The following is an 18,806-nucleotide window of genomic DNA, read 5'->3' as shown; positions in this document are numbered from 1 at the left end:
TTATGAACACTTCCATTTTTAGCATTAGTTGCATGTCAGGTTTGATTACATATTTGGAGTCCCCATTGCGTTCTAAATTCGATGAGAATGGTTTCATCAAAGTCTGCGGCATTTTTATTTTCAGTAGTATTGGCATGGCAGACAACAAATTTGGGTTCCCTATCAAATTTTGAGTCTAATGAGTATAATATTGTGGATATGCAACTAGATTTCTATTTTCAGTTGTGCTTATTTTTAGGCATTGTATATATGGTAGGGTCCCCTTATTTGTTCTGGACAATTTCTATTTTTTCCTCTTTTTGAGGGTGGCTACTATTTTTGGCATGTCTACTTATAACAGGGTGATGTGGCAGTTTTGATGTTACACATGGCTGCTCATGAATTGGACAATTGGCGAAATTATAGATGAGTCATCAGTGATATAACAAAGTTCATGGGTGTGACATGGCAATAAAGGCAATTTATTTTCCTCCACCATATTTTTCTCTCTCCTGCATTTTGGTTTCCTCCTTTCCCTCCTATCGCAATCCTATTTTCCCTTCCCTCACCTCAGTCTTTCCCCTTCCTATTCTCCCTCCTTGTTTCCCTCCACCCTTTCCTCATACAAAAAAAGCATGTATATCACTCAATAGCTCGAATTTTTAAAATTAGTCCTAAGTCGAATTTACTAAAATTTGATTGAGGAAAATACCTTAACTGAAATTGCTTGGAGATAATAATAGCCAAATTGACCTTCGCTAAAATTACTTGGAAGATATTTTTATCATAGTGGAACTTAAATGAAATACTCCAAAACGCTTTTTACCCAAGTCGAAATAGCTAAAATTGTGTTCAAGGTGTTAGAGTCGGTCTGTTCAGCCCTCCGTCAGAGATCAAAACCTCTTTTGTTGCATTTCATTTTAGGTGTCTCATTCATCTCGATCATCTGCATTCCATTAGGAGCATTGATCTTCTGACGGAAGGGTCTTGTCTCCATACTCCCTCATGTCATGTACCTGTTGGTTCATGTCTGATTATCAAAGTTCATCAAAATCAATTTTATAGTCATTATGGATAGTATTTTGGTCACCCAAGAGTCATGTCAGTCATTAGGTCTAGGGTTTCGTCTTCAAAAAGTCTAATAATGTCCATAGGCACATGAGGGAGGTTCAAAATCAGTTTTCATTACAAAATTGCATCGTCAATATGTTTGATCATGATTCTTCTTCAAAACTCTGTTTTGAAGAAGAAGTCATCAAATTTATGGTTTGTAATAAATATCTAATTTTTAAAGTTTTTCAATCATGGGGTGCTTCAGGCACAACCCTGGTCATCCTTTTCCGAAATTACATGCCAATCATCCCTGCAAAAATAGACAAAGTTTCATCATTCAGCCAAAAATCAAAGTGGAAGCAAAAACGGAGTTATGTGAAAGTGCCAAAATCTGCAACATTACAAAAGTGGGTTTCATGAGCCAAGATTTCAAAAGCTCTTGGTCTATAAGCTATTCCTTCATGCCATAAGCTCATTAGCAAAGGAGAAACAAGATTGAGCAAATTTGGTGAGCAAGTGAGAATCTTGGGCAAAAAATCGCTGCAAGTTGTAGGCGCGGCGCACTGAGCAAGAGGCGCGGCGCACTGGGCGTGACCATACAGTGCATTTTTACACAGGCGCGGCGCATAGGTGGGGCGCGGCGCATTGGGCGAGCTGCGCGGCGCATACAGCCAGAGGGTCCCAAAACTGTCAAAACTTCCTCAAATTGCCAAAATTGCTCAAACCTTCTAATGTGCAAGTAAGCTAAGCTCTTTTCCTTGCTAGTGAAGGGGTTTTTCTTAAATTTTATGATGGTTGTGTAAAAGAAAATCTAAACCCTAACATTTTGCAATCTCTCAAAAGCTAGTGCCTAGGGGGTTTTGTACTTGTCATTTTGCTGCCTTCTACCACTCCTTCACTTTTCATTCCTCCATTTATTTTTTCAGCTTATCACCCATTTCCTAACTCCCATATTTAGTCATACCTATCCCCAATTCCCATTTTCCCAAATCCCTAGTCCTAATTATCCCAAACCCTAGTTAAAAATTCCCAAACCCTAATGGCTGTCCCAAGAGCTTCATGTCACCATTCGGCGGAGTGTACCATCATTCAGAGGGTTGTCATCATCATGCCAAGTTTCACTAGGTCATTTTATGCCTTGTTCATGCTTCAATTGCGCCTAGGTAAGGTCATTTCCTCTCCTAGGGTTTTGAAGGCAATTTCTCTTGGATTGTCAAATCATCAGCAAAACTTATATCCTGATGTTCATACACCTTCCCCTATCCTTAATGTACCTTATGAAACACTTCCCATCACTGAGATCCCCCAAATTCTTCATTTTTGCACAAACCCGAGTTTCTTGCTACAACTTGGCAATTTTCTAGGCTAGGCCTGTGTTTTGCCCTTTTGGACCACTTCCCCTCACTTAATCTTTGAAATCCACTTTCCCCTATGTCCTAACATCCCTCCCTACTTCTAAAAATTTCCTCAAGAATTTAGAAGCTCCCTATCCCCTTCATTTCGCTTCATTTCAACAAATCCCCTGTTCCACACATAGGGGTAGGTTTTACTCAAATGATGTTCCTGAGCAATCAAAGATGAATTTAGGAAAACTGAGAGAGGTTTTTGTCCACAACAGGCCAAGGAAGAAAAAAATCCTTCACTTTTTATACAGGTGTCATGGTTTTAGATAAAAGTCAAAAATACAATCGCCTCGGGAGAATTGATGCACCTCTGAAGTGACCTTGGGAAAATCACGTTTTCTCCTAGCTTGGTTGGCCAAATAACTTGCTTGATGAGTCAAAGGATAACTAGACATAAATCGCTTTCCAAGGAGCTATCATGAGCTCAATTTTGAGTTGAGGAACACCTTCAAAAGTTGACTGCAACAGCATTCTGCCTTGAGGCAGCCTCATTTGGCACATTTTGACCAGTCTTGGGAGATTTGACTTTTGATAAGGTAAATGAACTCCAAATTGAAAAATTCCAGTTGGGTTGGAAAGTAGACTCAAATACCTTTCCAACGCGCTATCCTCCACCCAATTTGGACATCAAGAAGGCCCTAAAAACTGGTCTGCAAAAAGGCGCTACGCACAGAAATTCTTAACACAGGGTTTTCCTCCCTATGCGCCGCGCCACGTGGTGCGCGCTTTTGCTAGGGAGCTCCAAATTGAAAAAAGTTTACATTTCTAGATTTTTCATGAAAAATCATGGTTACTAGTGCATGGCCAAAAATTTTGGGCAAGTTTTGAGTCCTCAGGAGGTCAAAAACACTCACAAAATGACCTCTCTGCCCCTATTTTGACACACAGGAAGCAGTCCTGGGAGATTGCAGTTTTGGAGGGGCAAATGACATCCAAATTGAAAAATTCCACTTGGGTTGGAAAGTAGACAGGCAGGGCTTTCCAATGAGATATCTTGGGCTCAATTTGGACTTCAGGAAGTGCCTCAAACTCAGCCTCAAATTGGCACAACACATAGAGGATTTGGCGCGGCACATAGAGGATTTTTGCTCAATTTTTCACCTTCCAGCTCAGAAATTCGGCAAGTTTGACTAGTTTTGCTTTTTGATATAATTTTTGATCTATCTTGATGTAATTGAATAAACATGATATAATTTTGGCACTTATTTACTTGTTCTAGAGGATTCATTCACTAAAAAGTGAAAATTTAATGAATGAATCAGTTTTCTACCTTATAGAGGGAAGTTGTTTTGATTGCCTAGATTTTAGTGCTTTGTTTAGAATTGGTTGAAACAGCGCCTAGAATGATGAGCTCGACCCCTTGAGGCAAGGGAATGGGTTGGGCTAGTCTATATCATGTAATTCCTAAGTCATTTTCAAGGTTGGACACTTGGGATTGCTTGACACTCTATTGTACATTATATCTCTGCATTTTTGGCTAAGGAAAGACCAGGGTTTTGCAGCACTGTTTGGGATCCATGTGGCTTTATGTTTTTGATGGTGTTCTTCTCTAAGTAATTGTAAGTTCATTAGTGTTATGTGTATCATTTCCTTTCTCTTCTTCTGAATTTGAACAAATGAGTGATTAAGGTAGAATCCATTAACTGTTATGCTCTGCCTTTGAATTTGTTTAAATTTCCATGTTTTCATCTGTTTAAGGAGAATTCTTGAGACTCTCTTGCTCTCCTTAGCTCCTCACCAGTCTGATCTATCCATTCACTCACTTTAAAGCATCAAAATGATTGCCTTCCTTGCCCCAATAAGAACTCTGCAGAAACTGGGCCTCATCCTCGAGCCCAATTCGTCTTTCCCTATTTCCAGCGCAAAACCCCCAAAAACTCAAATCAAACCCTTGTACTTCATACCTAGCCTAAAATTAGCTTTCATTTCAGTCATCTCGAGCCCATCGCTTGGTTTGATGTGGACCTAGAATCTTGTCTTTTCAGCCTGAGGCAAATTTAGGCTCTAACACAAGGATATTTTTATCTCACTACTCTACTTCAGTTAAACTCAAACAAGGGTCACAACCAGATTTTCATCTATAATTTGAGCTCAGTTGACTCAACCATGTGCACTAATAGCCAATTATGGATAATTCAACGTCCTCTTCTCATTCGTATGAATTGAGAAAATGGGAGGGAAAAAACATTATAAATATAGGGGAAACCAAGCATACAATTTGAATTGTCTTGAGCAAGTAGCAATAGTACTTTCCTGTCTCGATATTCTTTCTTTCTTCCCTCTTCTAGATATTACTTGTGTCTAAATATCATTGTCTTCAATTCTCTAATAGTCGTCTTGGTGCAGCCAGCCTCTTGATCCTTGGGGAATAAAGCTCAGTTTGATCCACTCCATTTCTCCGGGTTTCTTTGATGTCTCAATGGTATCTTTTGCAATTTGATACAAGTTTTTAAGCTATTTCTTTTTGTAAAATCTGCCGTAATTACGCTTTCTATCTATGTTTTCCATACAAAACGCTGATTTGCTAGAAATTATTCCATACTCTAAGAATTTTACAAACATGTTTGGCCACTAACTATTATTTTGTTGTTTTTCTCATGTTATGTTGCAGATTTATAGGTCAAAACAACAAGTACTAAGACTAGACACACCCTCTTGGCATTCAATGAAGAGGGAGATTTGTTAGTGACACTTAAGGCATATTTTTCTATATGTTACACTAATTTTTACCAGTAATTTTAAAGATCTTCCTATTTGTAAGCTGTGTAGAAATTTGTGCTAACAAAACCAAGCTCTGAATACAATGTCAAAAAATATCTATCCAGACCCGAGGTGAATAACTACCTTATGATCTCAGGAAATAAAACTTTTATTGAATTTTTAAATTAAACAGAAAATGATCTCAGGAAATAAAACTTTTACTGAATTTTTAATTTAAACAGAAAATGATCTCAGGAAATAAAACTTACAGAATTTTTAAATTAAATAGAAAAATTCAGACTATAAATTAATCACATAATGGCTGGAAAATTGTTAGATTTTCCATTACATCAAAAACTGCAGGCATTACTAAACTTCCTACCAATTATCATTACATTTTTAGTGGTGTCAGGGTGGATCCCAGAGTGGTAGTTAGTCCATGTGAATGATTCCCAATGAGACCACGTGAATGATTCCCAGTGAGACCAGTGTGAAAATCCAACACCTCTTTCAAACTCAAATCAGGGAATCAAACCTGGGCCAAGGCTCTGATATCATGTTGAGGTATTCCGTTGCACCAAAAACTGCAGGCATTAGTAAACTTCCTACCAATTATCATTACCTTTTTTAGTGGTCCCAGAGTGGATCCTAGAATGGCGATTAGTCCAGGATTACCAAAAATATATCAGCAAAAACAAAAATACACAAAAAAAAATTGCACTGCCTTTCAAATCAATTTTTCATTATTTTTTTCGAAACCTAGAAGGGTTTTAAAGAGAGAGTCCATATAGGTTGGTAGAATTTTAAAATATCTGTGGGAAAACCTGTTATTAGTTTTTTGGAAAACCAACGTTTCGGACTAGCTTAGTGAGTCCATCATCGAAGAGAGAGCGTGAAAGCTTCCGACTAGCTTAGTGAGTCCATCATCGAAGAGAGAGCGTGAAAGCATGAAGCAAAATGCAGATCACATTGCCCTGATGATGGCCTCACTAAGCTAGTCTGAAAAGTTGATTTTCCAAAAAAACTGATAACAAGTTTTTCCACACATATTTTAAAAATCTTAAGAGTTCCTCAACTGAGAAAACTCTTCCCACCAAAAAAAAGAAAATCAACACCAAATCCCTAGCCGCTGTACGGCCATGTATGATCACTAAAAAGCACTCGACCTACACTCTAAAAATCGATTGAGATCATATGGCCCTTTGCTAGGTTGAACTTCTCCTTCTACGACTAGATCATATGGCATCCTTATTCCTTGAAATTGTATGGCGTTCACAAATCTGGCTGAAGTCGATTTCGCTTTACTGCTTTGTTTCCCACTACTTGTCAGCGTGCACCTTGAGTGAATTCTTTTTTCTCTTTGCAACTAAGTTACTGTGCCACTTTTTCTTCTATCTTGCTCTGTCTTTATAATTTTGAGTTGATTACTATTCTAAGTCTCCACAATTTTAACCACAATTTTAACCTGTCATTAAGATCAACGATAGAGATTTAATCTCAATCTCAATAATCAAAAGTGGAGATTTATCTAAATCACTACTGCTATTAAATTACACTTTATTAGACTTTTCGTAACTTAAAATTAAAGTCTCTTCGTCTCTTCCATCTAATAAAGTGAATTACAAATAGAAAGGACTCAAACGACTTCCCACACATTTGACACAAAACCTGTGCACAAGTTCCTGTCGGAGCTACAAACATCAACATCGGTTGTTTGGCAGCATTGCCATATTCTGTGCTGATCTAACTAGAGTTGTTCGCCTTACTGTTATTGTTGTTGTTGAGAGAGTTTTCCATTGTCACATCCCGACCCTCAACTCGATGGTGGAGTCTTTTAAATTCATATAGCTCGAGGAAAAATTGTCCCTCTGCAATTGGTCCCTTCTACGAGGAAAAGTATCTCTCTCTGTTGAAACATCTGTATTTGAAATTTACAACAAGACATGATAGTACTGCTTATGGTTTCCTGAATTTTAAACTAAGGATTCTAAGCAAATATTTCTGCCAGTTTCTAGCTATATATTTCTATCTCTGCTACCGTATTTTAAGGTTTCAATTTATAAGATTGTATTTGTGGTAGGAAAATACTGCTGCTTCGAGGACTACTCTTCATCTGCATAAGAAAAACACAACTCGTTGGAATAGAAATCGGTTAAGAAATAATATTGGTATCCCATTCTTGAGGATAGGGATTGGGCACTTTAAAAATCAAAAATTTAAAAATCCCAGTAACAACAATACTGCAAGAAAATAAATTTAAATGGAATAATTCATTTGGAAAAAAACAGAACTTTCAATAACGTTGTATGTGATTCTAATATTGATATGCGAGTTCTGTACAGGCCCAAAGCCATCGTCTTCATGCTGACTAGTTACAATTTTTGAAAATTACATATATCATGTAATACAGATAACTAAAATAGTCTGATAGGAAAGAGTCACTCCCACATATCTTTTAATTCTTCTCTTTTTTTCAATAGAATGCTTCCTTTGACTATCTATATAAACAGTAAATTATCTATATAAACAGTAAATTATGGGCATTTTACATGAAAAATTAAAAAAAGCCATTTGGAAGTTACCACTAGGGTAGACCAAAACAGGTCACAGGAAAGACCTCACTACCAAAATCATCCAAGCACTTTTAACAAAATTGCCATTTCGGTAAATACAATATGGCTAATAATGGATTCCTCATTCCAGTAATTCTTTATTATTTTATTAAACATTTATTCAAAAGAATAAGATAAAGTTCTTATTAGAAAAACAGGGAATTGATGCCACAGATCGGCACCTATGAATACATAAGACGATATAACTTTTATTGTGAAGCACCGTTCTGTGCCTAGTGTGTTCTACTGGTCTGGCTCCTTTAACATTTTCTATTCAAACAATGTTTTCATCACCCAAGGGGGTTTTGATATTGTGGTATGACTCAACATAACAGATGCCGTCAACTAGACAAAATCAGAATATCTTAAAATACTTATGTACAACGGATAAAAGCTTTCTGTGTATTGCTGTACCTTATTGTGAAGTAAAACTGTGATCAGCAATCTAATCTAGGCTTGACACGAAGATTTAATCCATCTGCAGTCATATGGAGTGTCGGTGAGGGACGATATTTCACTTCCTTACCTTCAACAGCTTCAAATTTGAAGAAACGTACAAGCACAGCAGCAAAAATCTTCATTTGCATGTATGCAAAGTCCTTGCCCAGACAAATGCGAGGTCCAGCCTGTAAGTCAAGCACACACCTTATCGATTTCAAGGCATTACCTTAGGTACTTTTGAAAAGATTAACTATCAGGGTTAGGAGACTTACCTGAAATGCAGTGAATTTGAATGGTGATTGAGGCGTAAAAACTCCATTCTGAAGCCACCTCTCTGGCCTAAACTCCTCTGCATCACTGCCCCAGAGGTATGTCATTCTTCCCATTGAGTAAGGGACATAATTGATTATATCACCTTTCTTGACTTTGAATCCATCGGGAAGGATGTCATCAGAAACTACATATTTTCCATTCTGCAAATTGTGTTTTGTCAATTTATGATGGGCATACTCTTTAATCTTTAAATCAATATTAAATGGAGAACGATGATGAATATAGGAGGTATTCTGTTCAAAAGGTACAACCATTTCTGCACTTCTAATTTAAGCATAGGAATCCAAAAATCAAATGAACTTATCCATACTTTTGAAGTCATAAAAGAAATTGGTTTGGGCAAACCCACAAATGCAATGAAAATATGAATCTAATATTACGCCATATATCAAGACACAATTATTGATGGACAATGATCAGTCAAAAGAATGTTGGAGATATACCCAAATGACCGAACTTTAATACGCGTCTTACCACAGGAGCAGCTGGGTGTAGGCGCAAGGCTTCTGATAAAGCTGCCTGAAGATAGTGCATGTTATCCAATACTGATTGCGTCAGACTTTGAGAAAACATACTTATGGATTCTTCAATTGACATACATTCATTTTCCTTGACCAGGCCACAAATTTCTTGCAGAATTTTTCCTTCAACATCTGGATTTTTGCAAAGCAAATGAAAAAACCAACAAAGGGTAACTGCTGTTGTGTCCCGGCCAGCTATCATGAAATTCAGAATAATATCTCGGAGATACTTGTCCGAGCAATTCTCAGGGTGTTTCTCACTCAATGCAATAAAGCGAGACAATATATCTGGTTTTACCTGTAAAAATATTTGAACCCAGTGACAAAGAAAAAAGGTCATGAGTTCCAGCAATAAACTAGTCAGAGAAAATGTGAAAAGAACAATTAGATAGTCTGCTTGTGGCATAAGTTACTAAGACAGGTGTGAGGATTCTCTTACATAGTTATTTTGGACGGAAATCTCCTTTCTTCTCTTCTGAATGACCTTGTAGACAAAATCATCCACTGTTTTGATGCTTTCCTTCATGGTGACTTCTGAACCAATATTGAAGTATCGTTTTAATTTCCAAGAAGGATCAACAAAACGCCACAAAAGCATAGCATTTGCAGTATCAAAAGCCTCTGCAAAAGATGCCTCTGCTCCAGAGTTGGCCTTTGAGAAGCTGTTGATTTCCACCCCAAAGCCCAGTTTGCAGATTGCATCCATTGTTGATTTCAGTAAAAGACCCTATTGCCATTTATCCCTGTCAAATTGTGATTCTGCCCCATACTATTTTGCCAGAGTATTCACACAAGGATATATAAAGAAATACAGAGAGAAATTACTGTGAAAAGAACTCCCATCTTAGGGATGCCCTCTAGCAATAGCTTGTAATCCATCACATGGATATCAACTGCAATCCCAAAAGGGCCCTAGGGGCTAATATGAGTAATCGTTTTCTCACAGGGCACATCGCCTTCTTCCTTGGAATTTCAAGAGGCAGCCATTGGTCCATTAACATAAAAGTCATTGGTAACTTGTTAGTAAGTCTTGAAACTGCAATTTCATATATATAGTTTGAACTTTGAGGCCTCAGAGATCCTTTCTGAATATCTAAATGGAGAGTAGCTCAACCATCAACTATTTTTAATTATCCAGGAAGTCATGGAATCCATTCTCACTTTCTGAATATCTAAATGGAGAGTAGCTTAACCATCAACTATTTTTAATTATCCAGGAAGTCATGGAATCCATTCTCACTGAGGCCTACAGGTTTACTAGCTACTATTTTGGCTGGCAGTGAATACAGCCATCCCTCCAGAAAGCCATAGGGTGCTGGTAAGGTACTAGCTTCCTGGACAATGATCAGTCAAAAGAATGTTTGTGATACCTAAATGACCTTAGAAATATACGCGTTTTACACAGGAACAGCTGGGTGTAAGCGCAAAGCTTCTGATAAAGCAGCTTGAAGATAGTGCATGTTATCCAATACTGTGTGCGTCAGACTTTGAGAAAACATAATTATAGATTCTTCAATTGACATTATATTCATTCTCCTTGACCAGGTCACGGATTTCTTGCAGAATTTTTCCTTCAACATCAGGATTATTGCAAAGAAAATGAAAAACCAACAAAGGGTAACTGCAATATGTGCCGGCCAGCTATCATGAAATTCAAAAATAATATCTCGGAGATACTTGTCCGAGTAATTCTCTAGGTATTTCTCACTTAATGCAAGAAAGCGAGACAGTATGTCTAGCTTTACCTGTAAAAATATTTGAAGCCAGTGACACAGAAACAAGTTATCGAGTACCAGCAATTAACTAGTCCGAGAAAATGTGAAAAGAACGATTAACGTCTGACATAAGTTCCAAACCAAGACTAAGACTGGTGTGAGCACTCTCTTACATAGTTATTCTGGATGAAAATCCCCCCTCTCCTCTTCTGAATACCTTGACAAAATTTTCCACTGTTTTGATGCTTTCTTTCATGGCGACTTCTGACACAATATTGAAGTGTCGTTTTAATTTCGATGCAAGATCAACATAACGCCACAAAAGCATAGGATTTGTAGTATCAAAAGCCTTTGCAAAAGATGTCTCTGCTCGAGAGTTGGTATTTGATAAGCTGTTAATCTCCAACCCAAAGCCCAGTTTGCAGATTGCATCCATTGTTGATTTTAGTAAAAGACCCTACTGGCATTTATCGCTGTCAATTTAGAGACATACAGAGGGATTAATGTGAAAAGAGATCCCATCTGAGGGACATGATCTCTAGCAATAGCTTGTAATCCATCACATGGATAACAACCGCCCAAGAGGGTCCTTAGGGACGATATGAGTACTTGTTTTCTCAAAGGGCACTTCCCCTTGTTTCTTGGAATTTCAGGAGGCAAACATTAACACAAGAGTCCGTGGCTACCCCTTTGGCAATACGTTTTGAAACCATAACTTCAAACTTTTATATATATGGTTTAAAGAAAAGTCTTGGATCCTATCATCTTCTATATATCTCTTCTGTATATCACGTACCACGATGGGATAATTCAAGCATCAGCCATTATCTCCATTGTAAATTCCAATGGACTCATTAGATTTGAACTCGTGACCTAAGATTTTTATGTGTCATCCGTATTAGCAATATACATAAATAAGGTGAATGGTAGTGAATTGTTCTAATCTCTGAATATTAGCACAATTAATTGTCATTTACCCAAGTATATTGTTGATGCAGAAGTCTTATGTCACAAGTTCAAATCTAATTAAGTCCATTGGAGTTACCAATAATGATTGTGGTTGATGGTTGAATTACCCCATCTAAATATTTGGAAGATGAAGGGATCTCGAGGCTATATGGGGCCAATATTTGGAAGATGAGGGGATCTCGAGGCTATATATAAGCCCTATGGATAGCTTGGTTGGTTCAACCCTTTCCACTATGGTGTAATTCTCAAAGTGGTCATAGAATCCATTCTCACCAAAGCCTACAAATTTACTCGCTGTTATTGAGGTCTCCTAGATGCTATTGTGGTTGGCAATGAATACCGCCATCACTTTGGAAAACCACAAGGTGGTGGTAAGGTACTAGCTTACTCACTTTGAACACTTCATACAACCAAAATTGATATAAAACTGCAAGGTGTTGATACAATACTATTTCCTCATTTTTAACACTTTGTAGACCAGAAATATGTGTGTGAGAGAGAGTAAGTTAATAAGTAGACAATACAACTTATTTTCAGTTGAATTTTTTTCTTATGGTTTTTACTCATATTAAGATGATTTAAATCATCAAAATTTCAAGGCTGGAACTTAACATTACTGAAAAAAGACAAAATCACCAAAAACTTGTAAAACAAAATCACCAAAACATCTACAGTGGAACTTTAATTTACTAAAGGGAAAAAAAAAAAAAAAAACCCCTAGAAATTGAGTTTGTCCACTTATTAACTCACTCCATACACCAGAGGGGAAAATAACAAATACAATTTTAAATATAAATTTTCAGCATGCACGAGTGTTAGGGTAGTTACGTAAACTTGACTTGATCAAGTTACCAAAGGTTTTCAAGCTCCACGTTTATGGGAATCCATGGTTTTGCCCATAGAATTCATATAATGTATCCTATTTATAGGCGGAAACACTTCCTGTTAATTTATCCTTTGGGGCCACTGGGATCCAAAACAATGGTGTCTTTAAACGCCACCACTTCTTCCTATTTCGTGAGCCTAACAACCGGTATCAGAGCCTAGTGAATATGAGAGTTGTGGTTGAAGTTGTAGTGTGTTGATTAGAGCCTGGAGTTGAGAATGAAGCGTGAATGGGCTTGTAAAGTAAGTGTCAGGACCAGGTTGAAGTTGTAGTGTGTTGATTAGAGCTTGGAGTTGAGAGTGAAGCGTGAATGGACTGGTAAAGTAAGTGTCAGGACCAGTGAATTAGGTTTTAGAGGTCCTAGAGAAGCTGCTAGGAAAATATTGTGCATTATAGTAAAAGGCTATGGTGGCCATGACAAAGGAGAATGATGACCACTAAATTGATTTTAGTTGTATTAATGAGAGATTGCACAGATATGGTGAGTGCAAATAATGTTGAAAGACTAGGTCGAGATATGGATCAACAAAGCTAGAGATGTAGCAAGAGAGTGGTTGTATGGACGAAAAAACAGAAATGGAGTCTATGGCTTGAAGTTTTATGGAGGTGATAAGAGTCACACTAGTGTGTGAACACCCTAAGCGTTTTTGGTCCAAGTAATGAAATCCTGCCATACATAGGAAGTTGTAAGACTTATTGTTCAAGCATACATATTGCGCAGGAGCACGGATTGTTGTAACTTGTAAGACCTTAAGACTTTGATGAGGCATCCATGTAGTGTAGTGGTGCATGGAATAGTCAAGCTATGGAATGGACCACTTGGATAGGTACCATGGTGGTAGGTGTATTGGTATCCTAGCTTGAGTAGGGAATATGATATCTCAGTTGAGATGGTTGATGAATGATTGAAACCAGGTTAAAGTTCTTCAGTCATGTTTAAGGGGGGATTGTTAGGGTTGTTAGATAAACTTGACTGGGTCAAGTTAATGAAAATTTTTGAGTTCCAGGTTTATGAGAACCCATGGTTTTGCCCATGGTATTCATCTCTAATGTAACCTATTTGAAGCTAAAAAAACTCCATGTTAATTGATCCTTCGGGCTAGCGAAATCCCAAGCAACATCATCTTTAGACACTACCATTTCTCTTGGTTTCATGATCCTAACACAGAAATGAAAAAAAAAATGCAATTTTAACTATAAATTTTCAGAGAAAATCAGCTAATAGGTAAAGGATTTATCATGCCTGCATCTCTACTGCTTGCTTTGCTCCACAAGCTTCCAAAAATTTTTTGGAAAGTTTCACTACATTCTCTCGGAAAGCAACACTGCTGGAGTCCTTCAACATTTTGGTAGAGAACTCAAAACTAGCTAATTTTCGCTGTTGTCGCCACTGCTCACCATCAACGGTGAAAATGCCATCCCCGAGAAGGTCTTCCATAATATCATGGAGGAACTTTCCCTATGAATTTTTCAAAATTGCATTAATCACAACCACAAATATAAAACCATGGTTGAACTTTCCCTATGAATTTTTCAAATTACATTAATAACAACCACACATATAAAACTATGGCTAGATATATCTGAAGCAATCACTTCCATGTAACAGAAGCTGACCTTGACGTAGTTTGCAAAATTAAATCTAAGAATGTGCTCCACATTTGCAGGATCTGTGGTACAAACGTAGCTGAAAGTAGGATAAGATATCCTGTAAGTTTTGTAGCGTCTGTGATGATCACAAAGATAGTCATGTAAGCGTTTGAAATTGATGATGAGAGAAACAACGGTTGCAGCCACAGGATGGCACAGGTCACCACTCCATTTCATTTTGAAATATAGTATCACCAACAAAGCCAGCGCTGTTGATACTGTCGCATGTTCTACGCTCCAATCCATTGTTTCTTCTGGTAAGACAGACATGAATGTGATGAAATGAAATGGGTGCAGGGAATTGTCTGGATTATGCTACTTCAGGAAAAAAATAAAGACTTTGGTGCAAGGAATTGTAACCCTCTGCATGCCATACTTGCTTGGAAGAGGTACAGTCTATGTGGGGAACTTCCATGCGCTGAACGGTAGGTTACTGTCAAAATCGCATGCTACAGAATATCTGATTTGAATGAGTGGTCCAGCAGGCTTGAAAGTGACTTACCGAAGTGTGTCTACTTTGACATGGAAAAAACATGAGAGTTGTCTGTATCATAAAGTTTAAGATGTTTGCACTGCGGTGCATGGTGTAATGGTAGGGGGGATGGCTGTTGCCCCCCCACCGAGGTTCGAATCCTGCCGAAGGCAGGCGGTTGATGGTGTATTGAGAAAATTGTTGTAAAAAAATTGAGATTGATGTAAAAAGGTCCTTCCTCAACATAAAAAAAAAAAAAAAAAAAAAGTTTAAGATGTTTAAATTTTATAGGAAGTGATATCATTAAATTTATCTTATTATATATTTTGCATTGTGAAAAATAAATTACTACATTTTGTTAAATTATAATTTTATTTTTATTTATTATCAAAAATTTAATATATATATATATATATATATATATATATATATAATTAATATTAATGAATATGATTTCTTAATTAAATTGAAAAATAAAAAAATACGATTATTTTTAATATAAATTTTAAATTTTAGTTTTCATTATTGTTAAAATTATTTGATGAAAATTAAATTTTTAACATTTATCTTATAATAATTAAATTACCTTTTTTACATTTCACATATAAATCAATAAAAAATTAATGTTTTTTTAACATTAAAACTAATCTCAATATAAATGCAATCCAAAACTAATTCAACAAAATTAAATTCTTCTTAAACCTTAAAAAAAAAACAAAACAACCACTAATTTATCAGAAAGAAATGAGTCACCAACGCTAAATAAAACAAAACTACATAGTAACGAGTACATGTTGCCATATTTAAATATAGTGAAATTAAAGTACAATATTATAAAGAATTGGAAAAATATAGGTCTATATAAAACAAAAACTAAGAAAAAAAGGGTAAAATTAGAATATTAGAAAAATATTTACAATAACATGTTTAATACAATATAAAACTTCCTAAGCCAGCTTTAAATTCCAGCCAAAACCACCTAAGGCTCAATCGAGGATGGCATAAAGACACAAGGACCTGGTTAAATTATTGGGAGATCAACGAGAATGATGCATTGCAAAACATAAATAACATTAAAGATATTGTTACTTCTAAGTTCAAAAAAAAATTTTGGTGTGAGAAAGATTTAGCGTCTAAAAGAAAATTAAGTTATTATAAGAAGGTCATCAACCCCACCCTTGAAGATCAAAAGTATCTCTCTATTTTAACTAGCTCAAAGAAGAAAATTAATATAGCAAAGATTAGAACGAATTCTCATGAGCTCCATAGTGAAACAAGTTGTTGGCAGTTCCTAAAACGTCATGGATGGAAAGGATCTGCCATATTTGTGAGAATAGGAGCATGAGGATGAAAACCACTTCCTCTTAGAGTGCCCTACGTATAACCACATTAGATCTCAATTTTACAATCTTTGCTACAATACTGACCTTCCTAGCCTTTTACAATGTCAAAATTATAATGAGCTCGGGAGGCTTCTCTGCAAGCTTTTTGAGCATAGGAATAAAATCTTAAACCAAAATAAATAATTTGTTTATTTAGGTCCGATAGATCATTGTTTGGTCTCAGGGGACGTTAACCACCACCACCATCATCATCATCATCATCATCAAAACAAAATATGTTTAATATAGAAAATCTTAAATAAAATAACATAAACTGTCTATACATGTAAAACTGAAAACGAAAACTAAGAAAAAAAAGGTAAAATTAAAATATTAGAAAATATTTACACTCACATGTTTAATACAATATAAAACAAAATATCTTTAATATAGAAAATCTTAAATAAAATAACATTAAGCTAGACGCTTTAATAATGCAATATAAAAATTAATACTATAAATATAAGAAATATTAAATAAAGTAACATAGAAATATTGAATTTTACTGATTGGTTTCATTATTTTCATTATTTTATTTTTGATGTGATCTATATTTGTTTATAATCTTTTTTTGACATTTTAAAGTAATATATGGTAAAATTTAGAAGTATTGGTTAATACATTTATTTTTAGATTTATATAAAGTATATAAAATATTTATTTGAGAAATTATTTATGTAAATAAATTTATGTTACCTAACCATTCAAGAGTATACGGTGTTTTTCTTAATTTGGTATCTTGGTTTGATAAAGATAGATATTTCATATCACTATAACATGAAATGGCTTAAATATAAATATGACATTTCTAATTAATTTGTAAAGTGAATTTCTAATTAATGTGTAAATTGAAGAGTCTTTGAATTTTTACATAGTAAAAAGATTATTAAAATAATTTATTTACAATGTTCATTAATTTAATATATTTGTTGTAATTTTTAATTTAAAATAATAAAATAAATTAAATTAAAGTATTGAGTGTATTATATTTTTCAATCCACATTATTATTATTTTGATTTTTTAAAATGAGAATAATTAGAAGTATTTAAATAATTCAAATTTTTTTTGATGTTTTAAATTTCCTTCCATTATTATTTTTTTTAACTTTATCCAAGATATTAAATTTATGTCATTATAATTTTTTAAACAATTTAATAACAAAATTATTAATATCTTAATTATATTTATTTTTATTATGCAATATATGATATTCGATAAACTTCTTGACAATGAATTATTTCTCGTTAGACCAAAAATTAAATTGCGTTTCACAAATTTTTTTTATTTTTTAAATTAATTTTAATTTTAACTTTCTTTCATTTAATTGGCAAATGAAATAGCTGGATTCTGATTGTGCAATCATGAAATTTAAGTACTACACTACAATGTGTATATATTAATGGCTAAATTATGAACTAAAAGATGCATCACACGCTTTTATAAATACAAATTTTATGTTAATGTACAACCCCGCTCGTCAGTGGATGTGTGCTTGTTGTCAACACAGAGGTAGCTTCATTGTTTTGTCATAATAACTCGGTCTAAGTCGAATGAAGTTATTAAACTACAATTTAATCACACAATTATTAGACCGAATGAAGTTATTAAACTACAATTTAATCACACAATTATATAGATACTATTATATAGATACCATTTCTAGTATTTAATTTTAATTAATAAATATATGTATTTTTATTTTATTTTATTATTTTTCTAGATTTTACTTTTATAATGAATAAATAATTTAAATTAGTCCATGGAGTTTTGGATTGAGAGTGAATGGGTGCACTATTAAAGCATTTTTTGTGATAGGTCACTAGTTCAAATCTCCCATAGGTGGTTACTTACGAAAAAAAGTAAATAATTTAAACTAATTTTGTTTCTTATGAAATTATTAAATAAAAATAATTTTAAATAAATTTAATAACTGTCTTTTCCTAATTATATATCAGTGTTGAAATTTCAAATTTACTTAATCTGCCAATTGAAATTTTGGTAACGGTGGTTTGTTTTTTTAAAGTGTCATTTTTTATATTAAAATTTTTATTAAATTAATAGCAGAATTGGTATATACAATTTTTTTATTAAATTAATCATAGAGTTGGTATATAGAATGACGTGACACTTTTATTAAATTAATAGTAAAATTGGTATATAGAATGAAGTGATACCAGTGTTTTTATTGTGAGTTATACCTTAATTATTGTTTTTTTATTAATCACATTTGTACATAAGTAATGATGACAAAATAAGAGGTTTAAGAATTGAACCAATCACATTTTAAATAAATAAATTTAAATATTATGAAAAATAAATAAAATTCAATTATTAATGTTAAACTATAAAAAAAACTTGTAAATTTTTATGATAAACACAATTAATAAATAATTTTACAAACATGGTTAAGTGATCTCTTAATATCAAACAAAAAAATAGCTATATGTCAACAGCTATTCCTATTTCCGACCCTATTGTAAAATAAATGCTCCCTGACATGGGCCCGATATAACACCATATAACAGGTCACGCGTTTTTTTTCTCTCTCATCACCGCGCGGCGTGTTATATGGTGTGTTATATCGGGCCCATATCAGGGGAATTTATTTTGCAATAAGGTCGGAAATAGGAATAGCCATATGTCAACGTCAAACCCAGCCCCAAGTTGATCAAATTGAGGAAGAGTCAGA

General features: G+C 34.6%; 1 protein-coding gene across 1 annotated transcript; it reads right to left on the bottom strand.

Annotated features, from left to right (window-relative positions):
* Positions 1–7,882: 7,882 nt before the first annotated feature.
* On the bottom strand, positions 7,883–14,672 carry LOC149195486 (cytochrome P450 704C1-like). Its single transcript, XM_089405336.1, has 6 exons — positions 14,230–14,672; positions 13,856–14,071; positions 9,482–9,769; positions 8,996–9,340; positions 8,461–8,661; positions 7,883–8,373 (listed from the first exon to the last, which is right to left on the bottom strand). The coding sequence occupies exons 1-6, from the start codon at positions 14,530–14,532 to the stop codon at positions 8,185–8,187; spliced, it is 1,542 nt and encodes a 513-aa protein (XP_089261462.1). The 5' UTR covers positions 14,533–14,672; the 3' UTR covers positions 7,883–8,184.
* Between the last annotated feature and the right edge of the window lie 4,134 nt (positions 14,673–18,806).

The sequence above is a fragment of the Pinus tabuliformis genome, chromosome 2_2, assembly GCF_031772625.1.
Source record: "Pinus tabuliformis cultivar Carrire ecotype Pingquan chromosome 2_2, CPIR1, whole genome shotgun sequence".
NCBI classification, from domain to species: domain Eukaryota; kingdom Viridiplantae; phylum Streptophyta; class Pinopsida; order Pinales; family Pinaceae; genus Pinus; species Pinus tabuliformis.
This window is presented reverse-complemented; position numbering and strand designations above follow the sequence as displayed.